Source organism: Aplysia californica, unplaced genomic scaffold (genome assembly GCF_000002075.1).
Source record: "Aplysia californica isolate F4 #8 unplaced genomic scaffold, AplCal3.0 scaffold00116, whole genome shotgun sequence".
In the NCBI taxonomy this organism is placed as follows: domain Eukaryota; kingdom Metazoa; phylum Mollusca; class Gastropoda; order Aplysiida; family Aplysiidae; genus Aplysia; species Aplysia californica.
This window is the reverse complement of record NW_004797386.1, coordinates 1,283,791-1,298,895: the sequence shown is the minus strand read 5'-3', so window position 1 is coordinate 1,298,895 and position 15,105 is coordinate 1,283,791. Positions and strand designations below refer to the sequence as shown.

Below are 15,105 nucleotides of genomic sequence, written 5' to 3'. Positions count from 1 at the left end.
TTCTACTTGACGAGAGTTAGTCGCCTTAACCCTATCCGTACACCCTGGGGTCATTTTGTACCCGCGGGGTTGTATTCTTAACATTTTAGAATACTTCTAGTAAGAAGATCTCTTTGAAACTTTCAGTATTTCTCAAAAATTATTTTGACAGACTGCTGTGCAAAGCGTACGGATCGGATTAACGAGTAAATTTCCTTTTTGGAAAGTGGGGGCTCAGAGTTCCCCACGTCGTATGGATACGATAGTAAAACATGACGTAGGGATAGGGTTAAGTGGTGGCACAGAGTTCCTCACGTCGTATGGATACGATAGTAAAACACGACGTACGGATAGGATTAAAAACATGTTCGACTGTGTTCACCCACTGTGTTAGGATTGGGTAGATTGATGTGTTTTGAGTCGTTTTAACTTTTGTCATTGTCCCTGTCAAAGTAACTGAGTCCAACCGCATTATAAGCGCAAACTTCTCAAATTTTTTTATTCATGTAAAAGGCAAAGAAATAAATGCCTCTTAGTATGACACGAGGCGAAATTATTTAGAAAGATGCTAAAGCTTTGTCCTGACTCAAAAGTCACGCTGTAAGGAGAGCGTTGAGCGTAGTTAATTCGGTTTTTTGTCTCTCCTGTTAAGGCAATCTGCCGGTAAAATTTTTCCCATCTTTCCCCAGTTTTACCATACTTATTTTTTCTCCATTTTTGAAACCTACATTCCTTTCCCTCAAAGTTTCAAGCGCCTGCTTCAATCTATGTTTAGAAGTCATTTAAAAATAGGTCTTTAAAAAATAATTTGTTAATTTTGGGTCATGTTTTTAAAAACTTTATTCATTTTTTTTGTTCCAATATTTATTTTTCCGACTTTAAATTATGTCTTCTCCCTTATTTTTCATCTGATTGGCTTCATTTTTGACACAATATGCACCCATAAGTAGCTTTTACTGAAATAGATCCTTTCTGGAAGATAATAAGAAAAGAAAATTACAATCAGTGTTTTTGTTGGGAATTTTGAGGTTTTTTGGCTGTTTGTCCATAGTACATATTTCCAGAGTCCATAATTATTTTCATAACTGTAATTACAAATCTGGCATTATTTGTTACTAAAAATGAAAACCAACGGACGAAAACTGAGAGAGAAGATAAGTTTTGAAATGTTATGAAATTATCCAATAGAGCAGATGTTTGCTTTGTTAACATACTCTGTCCTTATAATAATAGATAATTACTTGAATTTCTTCTTTGATGTCTGACTAATATAAATACATCATTGTAGCTATATTTCTTCCAGGGGTATGGATTTTAGAAATGTTCACCAGCAGATGGCCTTAACTCTTTAGACCCTGAGTTATTTCCACCTTTTCCCTGAGGTTTTTTCTACCATCACCTAAACCGAGTGCACTATGTCTCATTATAACCCCAAAAGCTTGCCTCCAACCTCTAAATAGCTGAAACAAATGCTTAGTCATTACTAAAAAACTTGGTTCGGGAATAATTCCGAAAAACGAGCGAAAACTAGCACTAAATGACACGAAACAGTTGTCACTGGTATCCGACGCTGGGTGTCCGATGGGGTTTAAAGAGTTAAATGTACCTGTCGACACCTGTAAGGTTAGGCTATGGCAGGGACATCATGTTTATAGAAATGTCTTTGTTGAAGTTTATGATGTACTGTTTGTGTATCATAATAGTTCATATGATGTTTTCAAATCCCTTTAGCTGCAAGTTAATATGATAAAAGTGGTGTAGAATTGGCTGTGTCCTCTTAGGAAATGCACATTGCAGTAGAGTGATAAACAGTGCGGATAGGACAGATATTCTGCTACAGTATGGAGAGGAAAGATATTCTGCCCGGTGCAATTTCAAGCTTTTTCAGTATCTATTTCATTTTCCTAACATTTAACACAGTAGCGTACATTTTCCTCCCTGGGCGCCAGCCACCTCAAACCCAGTCAGTGGGTGGTTGGCGGATGCTTGGGTGTGGTTTGCTTCTTCTTTCCTATCTTTTTGTCATATGACTTTATGCAGTTGCGAGCGCCATAAAACCGCTACTCAAACTAAAAAACTAAAACCCAGTCGGGTATTTTACTGTTATCTATCCATTTGCCTCTGAAAAATATCCTACATGTTATTTCGCCTGCGAACACAGCAGCACATCCCACTGAATTCCTACCTAAATAGGATTCGCTAGGATACCCAACCTGACTGCCCATCTCTTTAGCTGCCCTGCACTTTGCGACCTGCGAAGCACCTCCCTAGATGTCGGAAATACTTTATACAGCGACAAAACACAGATGATAAAAACCTGTAAATTCTTTGCCATGTCGACAGGCTGAAGGGCTAGAATCCAAATGGCCGCTGGATCGCAAAAGTAAGCAAAGTAAAGATCTCATCTAAAACTTTCAACAAAAGCGGTATAGAAATGTTTTATTGTGTACAGAAAGTTGCAGACTGGGGCGCAGTAGGTGTTGGCTGGGCCTGAACGGTCATGGGCTCCAGTTGCCTTAGCCAGAGGGAGGTGAGGGCTAAGAATAGCCTGGCCTTGACAGTGTAAGAGTTTGTTGGGTTTTTTTTTGGGGGGGGGGTTAATCCCTTGCCCATTTTTATATGAGATTGATGCCATCTGATTAGTAGAAAAAAAGTGCGTATGATACTGATAGTGTCCAATAGTGTATTACGTGCATATTTAGTGAAACAAGTAACTGTAATAGTAGATAGAGATTTCAGGTTTGTAGATGTAGGTCGTTGATCTGAGAGCGGTGATGATTTTAGAAACTAAATAATGGTGGTGATGATGTGGGATTGCATTTAAGTAATGTTAGAATTAGTCCTATCTTCCTCTGCTCCAATGAGTCACGAGGGATGTTGGCACCCTGTATCCCGTTCCCTGCTGGAACCATCTTTACGGTCACCGTGAAGTTCCGAAATGGTGGACTCAGTCTCGGCTCAGGTGGACAGAGTACGGGTTAAGATGAGGCTTGTTCCACTCACCTTTTCATTCCAAATACGTGCAATTGTTGACCATTCCCACATGTACGAGTGTCTAATGTGTTGTATGTTGTTGTAGATTGTAGTTGTAGATCCTCTTCCTGCACTGCTGAAGTGAAACTGCTGAAAATCTCATTCTTTCATACATAATAAGTTTAATAAGAAAAATGCGCTGTTTCAGAAATTGGATTACTTTTTGACACTTTTGATTTTACAATTGACACATATTTTTATTGTGCTTATTGTAATAATTTTTCAAAATCAGGTCACTTTTTGACACCTTTGATCTTGTTTTTATTGTGTAAAATGTAATAGTTTTTCAGAAATAGATGTACTGCAAAGGACCTCAAAGAACCCTGATGTGTTGTGTTCTTTTATTCTTTCTTTCTTTCTTTGTCTGTTGTGGTCACTGTGTAGACCTCAGGGGTTATCAGCTTGTGTGTTTTTCTTCACACTTTGTGTGCGATCGCTGTCCATGAACATGTGAGAGAGGAATCATGGTGAAATCAGGCGCTCGTCAAAATAATTAAATCGAAACGGGTATTTTTTCCACCAGTTTGGCCATTTTTATCGAATTTTTGCTCTTTGTTCAACACCTTTTATGTCCATATGAAAACACATTTCCATGTGAATTTTACTGGAAAAAAACGATTAAAAGTACAAAATACGTAATTTTTCAGTTTTCTGGGACTCTCAAGCTATTGAAGCTAACAAACGTTTACGGCCATTTTCTCGCTAATTTTACCACTCAAACGAGTCGACAGCACCTCGTTCAATCGCAACTATCTCGACTTCTATTCAAGATAGAGATGGGTATTTGTTTCTTTGAAAGCAGGGCAAATGCATAAGCTTTCAGATGACACTAATAACTCCACATTCCCAAAAATTGAAGAGCGTCTGATTCCACCGTGTCGTGACCTATATATATGACCGATGTATCACCAGCGCCTGTGGTGTAGCAGTTAGCTGGCGTCGGTGGCCCAGTGATTAGGCTACCAAACTCATAATCGTGAGGTTGAGGGTTTGGGGGTTCGATCCGCGGGCCCGATGTTGTGTCCTTGGGAAAGACACTTTAGACGAATTTTCCCCACTTCACCCAGGTGGGAATGGGTACCCAGCTATAGACAGTGAAAGATCTTTCAGTTTGTTAGTGTTTGAGCGCTTAACCAGCTGCTTGCATGGTATGCTTCCCGGGAAGCTGAGAATGTTTCTGAGTGTTCTATGGTCTGCTGGAGTAAAAATATGGTGTAAAGCGCACAGAGCTTGCTTTCGAGTGGGGACATGCGCTATACAAGTGCTATTTATTATTATTTATTACTATTATTAATATTATTACTATTATTAATATTATTAGGCGCCTCACTGTCACATGCAGGCGAGCAAACTTCGATTCCTGAGTGGGGATAATTCTTAATCAACGATCTCAGTCTTTCTGCTCAGTAGTTGTATCTCTCTGGAAGGCCCGGACAGGAAGAGTCGGAAGCACAAACAACCACTCTTCCACCCCCCCCCCCCCACCCCCGCACAATTTAAAAATGATTAGAACGACAGTTTAAGATGTTCTCCTGCCTAAGACAACCACTCTCACCCTCAGTAATGGGTAGACCGTCGTGGACAATTTCGATAGGTATCAGAATCAGCAGAGGAGGCAAGAACCTCATTCACTACACAACAAAAATTTTTATTTTTGTTTAGTTTTAGTACGAGTTTTACAGCGCTCACGACTGCATAAGGTCATAAGAGCACAAGAAGATTAGAGGTGATACAAGAGTAAAAAATATAAAAAAGAAGGAGAGGAGATAAAGGACGATAGATGTTTGATAGGAAAGAAGAAGCAAACCACACCAGAGCACCTGCAACCATCCACCAACAAAAATTGAAATTTAAAATAAACAAAAACAAAAACAAAAAAATAAACAATCAAGCCAAGATTATATCAAGATAGTGAACTTTTTATTCCTTCATTATGAATCCCTCATTAACAAATCAGGACATATCAATCCCATCTATGTACAACAAATATATATATAGTTATGTCAATATATTATTAATATTGTCAGCATCACTCCACAATCGCCCACATCAGTTTCCCAGGGGTTTTTCCAGATAAAGCCACCATCTGAATAAAGCTGTCCCCGTGGTTTGATGCATCCTGCATAATTTAGCAAAATTTGATCACTTTTCCAATATCATTCTTTGTTAAAATTAACAGAATCGCATAATTTTTCACATTTTTCGGCTCAGTTTGCATAATTTTAGAATGTTTTGGGTGCATAAAACGACGGGGACAGATTGGCACAATACGTGATTTCATCATACCGTCACTTGTGATATGATGACTCTCACCCTTATATGGGTAACTTTTAAGGACAAGTGGGCTAATCCATATTTCGGGGGTTTCCAGAAATCTTGACCTACACCAAAAGTGGACATTGCCCTACCTATAGGAGAAGTTTGGTTTCATTGGTGTGTATATTGGTTTGGTTATAGAGAAAACTCTCCTGGTCTTTTAAAGAAACTGAACAAGGGGCCAAAACTTTACCTTCGATTTTCTCAAAACACCATTTTTCGGGATAGCTCCCTTGTGCTTAACAGCGACCATAAAAATACCCATCAGCTGTGGGGCAAACCTCGGTTTGTCTGCGACACAACGTCATGGAATGACATCGGTCATTGCCTCACACAGAACAAGCAGTGCTTTCTACACAACACACACCCTGTTTATACCTCAGATATCATATAAATGTAGGAAAAGTCGGACAGAAGTAAACTAAAAGCAGCAAAAAGAAAGCTCGTATCGTTTTTACTTGCGTGTTAGAAGAATATAATTTGTGAGGCAGTGTGGTGAAATCAGGCAGGCGCTCGTCAAAATAATGGAATCAGAGAAAAAGGCATTTTTCCGCCAGTTTGAAAGATTTTATAAAATTTAAATTTTTTTGCTTAACCCCTTTTTCCATATATAAAAACACATTTCCATGAGAATTTTACTGAAAAACATTGATTAAAGGCACAAAATATGTCATTTTTCAGTTTTGATTGGCTCTTTAGCTATTGAAGTTATCAAACTTTGGCAGCCATTTTCTCACTAATTTCACAACTGAAACCAGGCGACTACTCCTTCAATCGAAAATATTTTGACCTCTACTCAATATAGATGGAGATTTATTTCATTAGAAGCAAGGCAAATGAAACAGCTTTCAGATGATATCAATAACTCCACATGCCCAAAAATTGACGAGCGCCTGATTCTACCGCGTTGTACCACATTTGATCTTTTCTCTGTCACCACATCTACTAAAAAAATTTCCCAAACTATTAGTGCCCCTAACATTACAGTCAGTCTGACTTTTTTTTTTTTATCCTGAATTCTTTGGACCCTGTGGAAACACACACAGGGACTCGAAATTTACGGATCACAACGCCTAAAATAATACATGTACATCTCGTACAAAGAAGACTGTATATTATAAATAAAGTGCAACTGTGCAACAACTTCTTAACAATCGGCATGAAGTCGGGCAACATCCAAACAATTTCAGAAATCCTGATTAATCCGGAAACTTGGCAGTTCTTTATTTTTTTTTTACCCTGAAACTTGGCAGCTCATGTTAGTAGTTGCTGAAAGGCCAAAAAGCAAACGAGGCGGAGTGAAGCCCAAGTCCACCAGAGGTCTCTCACCCACAAAGTCTGCCAGAAAGTAGGACTAGGAAATTTTTTGGTACCACTCAATCAATTCATCGTGGAATGAGGTACAGGATTCAGAGTGCGGATGAAGAAATGTGGGGCGGTTTATTTCCATTTCATCTCTGAAATGGTGAAATGGTACGGGTTTAACGCCCTTATCAACACTATTAGGTTATTTAAGAGGCGGGGACTCCTAGTTTAACGTCCGTCTCCGAAAGGACTGAGCCAAATGGGAAATTCGTGTAAAGTGTCTTTCCCAAGGTCCGATGCCAGGACTGGGAAGGACATAAATTAATCAGTTCACCATTGTCAGAGATAAAAAAATAGCGAAATGTTTGTTAAAGAATGTTATAAATTACAATATCTCTGCAGAAGAAAAGAGCTGAGAGCTAGACAGTATGGTCTACAATTTGGTCTCTCAGACCAGGCAAGGTACTTCGGCAACTGGGTTCATGAAAGCTAAACTAAACTTTTAGCTATAGTACTATAGAAAATAGTAAAAATAACTCTATACTAGTCTATAGGTCTTGCGAGGCAATGGACCACAAAGACAACAGACTGAAACAGATCTGCAGAGGCAACGGAACGTACAGCATGTTATATCAGCATGGCTCTAATCTGTCCCCTTGGTTTTATGCATCCCGCATAATACAGCAAAATTTGATCATTTTTTCGCATAATTTCAGATTATTTTCCTTTATCATTCTTTGTTAAAATTAACAGAATCGCATAATTTCACATTTTTGGGCTCAGTTTGCTTAATTTGAGAATTTTTCTAGCATAAAACGACGGGGACAGTCTAATGAAGAAACATATGACACAATAAGGAATAGTGCAGCCCTAATATGGTGAAGTATCTCACAACGCACGACTGGACAACAACAACAACAACAGGTCTTGCAATATGGTCAACGACAACTGTAATGAAGCCATATGTCACGTTTTACGAATGGAATACAATACTGCCGTAAGCTGACAAAACGCCTTTTTTTTCTTCAGAGTAGTTTCGAGGAAAAGTTTTTTTGTCAGTATAACCATTTTAAAATAGAGTCATTCCGAAATTTGAATTTATTCAAAAACAAGCCATAATTTCAATTTCATTTTTTCACACAAAAAGGGGAACTGATTTAACAAATTAATAAATTTGGCGCCAAAATAAAAAACGACGCTTTGTCAGCTTACGATGGCAGAATAGGTCTTGCAGTATGGTGGTAGATGACAGCTTAATGAGACGTGCCACACCGTACAAATGGACTACAATAGGTCTTGCCATACAGTACGTGACACCTGAGATGAGGCGACATATGACGCAGTATGGTGATGATGATAGATCTCATGAGGAATTGCAATCTTTCAGGTGATGAAACTGAAAGGAATGTTACGCACAATGCTGGTAAATTTGATAAACATTTTGTATCACAAATTGTAGAGAAAGTAGCCACTGACTCTGTTTTGGGGTCAAGAATCACAGTGAGATAGAAGGATTTGTATTTTTGGTGCCGACATTTTGAACCCTCCTTGTGTCCACGGCTGATTAAATCGGATGTAAGTATCGTTCTGTGGCCACCCTCGCTATTTAATCAGACGTAATCTGAATCCTTATTTCAGTTTGCTTATACAGTTTTTTTACATATAATTATATATGGTATCGCCAAACATTTCAACTCCTTCACAAATAAGCTCTACTCTCTATTCACATTCTACTTTCTGAAAATGGATAGGTTAGTGGCCTTTATTGAACTCAGATGGCCGCTGGATCGGAAAAGTAAAAGTAAAGTAAGTATGGCATTTACTACATTCTTGATTTGCCTGATCTAAAATACTTTCCTACATAATACAGTAAGATCATGAGATTCCTCTAACACCTCGAGCTAGTTATTAACCACACTTGGAGGGTTAAACATGCTCAGGCATACATCTGCTGCACGGCATCTGTTTCCGAAGCTTGGTCTAGATTTACGCATTCTTGTACATACCAGTATAAGATAGGTACCGCACACCTGACGACAGAGTACAAGTAACTGACCTTTAGTCTATAAAATAATTCACTTAGAATAAAGAAATCTAACTACACCCTGGGTCCATGAGATTCGAGTGAGCAACAAAATGAAATACAGTATAATCCGCTTATATCGACATGCTTTGGGAAGTGGATTTAGTGTCGATAAAAAAATATGTCGACAAATGAAAATATAATTTTAAAGCCCAAGAGGAAAAAACAAGGGGAGAACTAATGCATTGCCCGTAAGTGCGGCTTTTTTCCCCCATTTATGTTCGTGGGCTTCGCCAGGTACCCAGGAAGCATTTCGATAAAGCAGAGTGGGCCGGAAAAAAAAGTCGATATAAGAGAAAATGTTTATAATTGATATGTCAAAATGTCGATACATCGGCTGTCGATATAAGTGGATAATAGTAACTGGGTGCATACATGTTGGTGTTACTTTCCCTCAAAAAGATGGGAGACCCACAACTCTACAAGAGCCTGGAAGACCTGCAGGAAACAGCAGCCTTCACACTGGAGACCGGGGGTCCATTAAAAATAAAAGATGAAAGAGAAGAAGAAGAGACACAAAAAAAGACATCAGATTGACACAAAAAAAGACATCAGAAAACACACAAAAAAACAACATCAGATTGACCTAAAAAAGACATTAGATTGACAATTTTTAAAAGACATCAGATTGACATTTTAAAAGTATAATATCATTAAAAGTCTCGCTGACACTGATGCCTCCTTGGCTAAACAAATTTCCCTGACGATCTGTCGCCCTTCCTTAGTTATAAGTAAGAGTTTTACGGCACTTGCAACACAATAAGGTCATATAAGTGCCGAAGATTAGAGGCAGAGGTGTTACAAGAGAGTAACAAACATAAAAAAAGGAGAGATCAGGACGGTAGATGTTTGATAGGAAAGAAGGAGCAAACCACAACAGAGTAGCCTACCCGCCAACCACCCATGTCCTTCCTTACAACAGTCAGTTTGGGCATTCTACGACAAAAGAAAAGGCAAGAACAAACATATTTTTCAACGGAATTTCGATGATGAATTAAACATACAACGCCGGTAAGTTTTAGTTTTTAGTTTTAGTCACAGAGTTTTGCAGAACTTGCAACACAAACAGGTCATATAAGAGCCCAAGGTTAGAGGGGCAGCTGGAGAATAACATACAAAGAAAAGAAGGAGGGGAGATAAGGACGATAGATGTTTGATAGGAAAGAAGTAGACCACACCAAAACTCCTGCCAACCATCCACCAATGGCAGTACATATTGAATGATATGGACAATTTGTAAGTATTTTGGCAAAACACAGCGGGACAGAAAATGCACACAAGAGAAATTTGCATGAGCTGAAAACAAAAAACAAGTCACTTAAGAACAAAAGCATCAAATGGCAAAACCAAGTATAAAAAAAATCTTGGCAATTCTATCTAAAAAAAGAAAAAGCAAAACAAACGTTGAAAACTCAGGGTTACATCATTTTTTTAAAACAAATAAATATAACACATTATTATTGAACAGACAAAGAGATTATTGATTAGCGGACGTCTTGAGAAAATTTCAACCATAATAGCAGAACATTCAAACGAAAGAGTACAAAAATACGCGGTTTTAGTCTTATTCAAGAATGATAACAACAACCATTCTTGTTCTCCCTCAGGAGGTCGATGTTACTTGAGCAAAGCAAAAACGAAATAAAGATGAACACTACACAACTAATTCTAGTGTAAAACTCAGACATACGCCATTTTGAAACGTGATGTTTGACTAAGTCATCCAAAGAGCAGTCGCTATGACAACAGTAAAACAAGACTGTACATGGTATCAATAAATTTTTGATTAAACAAAAGAATTATTCTTTGAACTCATTTTCAAACACGCAAAAATAAAAAATAAAACTAGCAAAATAATTGTATCAAACTTTTCCGCAAATTTCCAGCACCTCTCGCAGCACAAAGGTGCAGGCAAATCAATACTGACAAGCAAAGGAAAATGTGTAAGTTGACAAATAAATTAGCAGTGTACAAAAGGTTAATATTATACTTGTATCAACTGATAAAAAAATGGCATTTTATAAAATTTAAAAAAAAGAAAACACAGGCATCATCATACTCCCAGACTACACGCTTACCTTCCACACTGAATGTGACCAAAGCAAATCAAGAGCACCAACAAGCTGTGAACTCACACACGACACACGACCGGATCCTTGTACATATGTGTGTGCACCTAGAGAAAGGTACCAAAAGTCGCCCCAGACCGTTTCGAGCTACAGGCTGATAATGACAAAAATCACTTTTTTTTACCAAAATGTGTTTCCAAAAAAATGATAGATCCACCATTTTTTTACAATGTGCTCAAAGGGTTTTCCTTGATTTGACTTCTAAATATTTTATTTCAAATATTTTATTTTGAATTATTTTGAGGGTAAGGTATAATAAAAAATAATGAAAACTGCTTTTAAAAGGTGTTAAAATCTATTCTTGAAGCACGTTTTCTCTTCCCTGCTATGTTTTACCATTGAAATTCCATTCATGATTGATACCAATTGAATGCCAAATTGGAAATGAATTTTCCAAGAATAAATGCATTTTTTTAAAATGTTTTTTTTAAAGTTTGTATGTGTCCTCACATTTGTTTAACTTAAAAGCTCATTTTCTCAAAATAATATTTTTATACCCTACCTCGCAAAAGGTGGAGTATCTCAAAAAGCTACTTGAGGTATCTAAAAAAATTCAAAAACCCCTCCTGTGTTCAGCATTGAATTTCCTATAAGGTACCACTCTTGACTCGAAATGGTCAAATTTCGACTTTTGGTACCTTTCTTTAGGCACACACACATATACCGTATGTCCCCGCATCCCACAGTTAAACTTTGCACAAACTGCCCAGCAGTTACACAGGGTAAGAAGATGAAGCACAGATCAAGAACTTGAAACTCATACACGCAATCAAAGAAAATGTTCACGCCCACAGACAGACGTAAACACATCTCCGACATTCTCGTTCTTTCTTTCAACAGCCTTCCTTATTCTCTCAACACCCACAATGCTATTTTGGCAGAAATAAAACAGCTTCAGCTTCAAGCAAGTGAAGACACACCACATCAAGTTATCACCGTAACAACCAACGCATGAACATCCTCACAATTATATGTGTGAGGTATCGTTGAGGAATCAGGCGCTCGTCAAAATAACAAAATCGAAGAAATGGGCCTTTTTCTAGCTGCTGGTTTGGCAATTTTTATCGAATTTTCGTTTTTTAGCTCAACACCTTTTATATGTCCATATATGACAACACATTTCCATGAGAATTTTGCTGAAAAACGTTGATTTTAGGCACAAAATATGTAAATTTTCAGACTTTCAAGCTACTGAAGTTATCTGACTTTGTCGGCCATTTTCTAGTCAATTTTACCTCCGAAACCAGGTGACTCCCCCTTCTTCGATCACAAATATCTCGACTTGAATGAAAGATAAATAGGTTGTTTTTTTTCATCAAAAGCAAGGCAAACGAACAAGCTTTAAGAGGATACCAGTTACTCCAAATGCCCAAAAATTGACAAGCGCCTGATTCCACCGCGTCGTGCCACGTATATATATATGACACAAATAGATAACAGATATATATATCATGTATATACATATCCCTCTCTATCAACTACACATTGCATAAGGTATCACTCATGCTTCAATCACAACAAAGATTACCAGTACGTATAAAAATGACCCAAAAAAAACAATAAATCCCTCATTGAATCAAGAAGTAAAAATACTCATCTTCAAACACAATAAATTGATGAATAATCAAAGTGTACAATGAATTTGAACACTACGAGCATAGAAAATTATTTTTACTATGCTACTGAAATTTGCCAAAAATGACAAAAACATCGAGTCCTCCCCCCAAATTTTTTTTTTCAGGGAAACCCAAAAAGATTGCAAATACTAGAAACATTATTTGAAAAGAATTAATGAAATGAGGGTCAAATTAATATGATTGTGGTGGCAGTGAAAGGGAGGAGACATCTATATTACCGTATTACAAATTGTTTCCTTCACAAATCACAAATAAATTTGACGACCCTGTTGTCATCTTTCAAACCGAAGCCGCCAAGTAAACTATGGTAAGTCATGTTTTTCAAATTTAACAGGAGAGACAAAAAAACGGATTTTCTTGAAGCGTTTTGGGTGGAGAAGCTTCATTTTCATAAGAGAGCCTACAATAAATGCCATAACAGACATTAGGCTCCCTTCTGAAAATGAAAGTTTATACGCCATAGTTTACTTGGCGGCCCTCGCAGTCGTTCCATAATGTTTTGTACCTTCTAAAGCTGTAGCAACGTTATTAGAATAATAGAATAGATCGAGCATATCTATAACAGCAGATCAAGTCTCGACATTACTGTCACGCTCTGGCAGGTGTCTTGCTGTACTGGTAGGAAGGGAGGGAAATGAAATATCAGAGAGAATAAAGCATCAGTCCCTATTCTCCATTTCCCTCCCTTTTTACTCGTCGATGAAGATACAAAATCACCATTTCTGTCTGTAAATATGATGTGCCCTTAGAAAGAACCACAAGGTTCTACCTCAACTTGTTTGCCAGAAATCAGTTACACACTACACATTACTGACACAGGTGCCCTGCACGCTGTGTTAAAGGCTTTTCAGAAAATCTTACCTATATTTGTTGTTTTTTTAATTCACACATAACGAATAAGGTGTAAAATATTTTAGCTGTAAGAGTATAAATCTTCGGATCCCATTTTCTCAAAACTAATCATCACGGAGTTCAGAATCCTACCATTTTAGCTGTGAGGGTAAATCTTTGAATCCCATTTTCTAAAATCTCTACGACAACGCATGCAGTTAGAACCCTGTTATTCTGAGAGCGTGAATAATACAGCCCCACCGCATCTCTCCTCTGCTAATTACGAAGAGACCGACTTCTTCCCGTCCTCCAGCTGCTCCACGATCTGCACCTGCTTGACCGCTGCGGCCACCGCCTCCCCGTGCTGCTTCTTCATCTCGCGCCGCTTGACCTCCGTGTAGCTCCCGGAGCCCGCCAGCACCACCATGTTGCTGAGCCACCACAGCCCCGTCTTGGACTCGCCGAAGTAGATGCAGCCCAGGACCGTCTGAGCGCAGGCCTTGGCCGTGCCCGAGATGTTGTGGGTGAGAGGGGACGTCACCTGTCGCAGGACAGAGAAGATACATTGATTATTCACAGGACAGAGACACATCGGAGATTATTCACAGGAAAGATAGATCGATCAGAAACTCTGAGACTGTCATTGGACAAAGATACATCAGAGACTATTCACAGGACAGAGATACATCGGAGATTATTCACAGGACAGAGACTCATCGGAGATTATTCACAGGACAGAGATACATCGGAGATTATTCACAGGACAGAGACTCATCGGAGATTATTCACAGGACAGAGACACATCGGAGATTATTCACAGGACAGAGAAGATACATTGGAAATTATTCACAGGACAGAGATAGATACAAAGGAGATTATTCACAGGACAGAGATAGATACATAGGAGATTATTCACAGGACAGAGATAGATACATAGGAGATTATTCACAGCACAGAGAAGATACATTGGAAATTATTCACAGGACAGAGATAGATACAAAGGAGATTATTCACAGGACAGAGATAGATACAAAGGAGATTATTCACAGGACAGAGATAGATACATAGGAGATTATTCACAGACACAGCGGAGATTATTCACAGGACAGAGATACATCGGAGATTATTCACAGGACAGAGATCCATAGGAGATTATTCACAGACACAGCGGAGATTATTCACAGGACAGAGATCCATAGGAGATTATTCAGACACATAGGAGATTATCCACAGATATATCAGAGATTATTCACGGGACAGAGAGATCGATTACAAACTCTGAGACTGACATGGAACAGAGATGCATCAGAAATTATACAAAGTTTTGTGGGGGGGGGAACACAAAAAGGTCATATAAGTGCCGAAGATTAGAGGTGTTACAAGAGAGAAACAAACATAAAAAAGGAGGAGGAGAGAAAAAGACGATGGTTGTTTGAGAGGAAAGAAAGAGCAAACCACACCAGGGCACCTGCCAACCACCCACTTATTCACAGTACAGAGAGATAGATCAGAGAAACTTCCGAGACTGTCTTAGGAGAGAGATACATCAGAAATTGCTTTCCTGTTGCGTTATCGTTTAGTTTTCGTAAGAGTTTCACTAGACTTGCAACATAAATACAGTTGAACCTGCCTTAACGGAAACAGCCGATCGGAAAGCGATCCTTGCTCCCACCGGCTGGGCCTTTGAACCCCCCCCCCCCTCCCCCTCCCCCTCTAAGACGCAAAATGTCGAAGAAGGAATTGTTTTTCTGGCTCCCTTGCGATTCTATCTTACACAGGTTCGATTGTAGTT

General features: G+C 38.5%; 1 protein-coding gene across 1 annotated transcript in view; it reads right to left on the bottom strand.

Moving 5' to 3' along the window:
* Positions 1-12,585: 12,585 nt before the first annotated feature.
* The window catches only part of LOC101849917 (GDP-fucose transporter 1), a gene marked incomplete in the record, with an annotated part of 11,845 nt that continues 9,325 nt past the window's right edge, over positions 12,586-15,105 (bottom strand). The window contains 1 exon segment of the mRNA XM_013081117.2: positions 12,586-13,854. Coding sequence (XP_012936571.1) covers positions 13,594-13,854 — 261 coding nt within the window.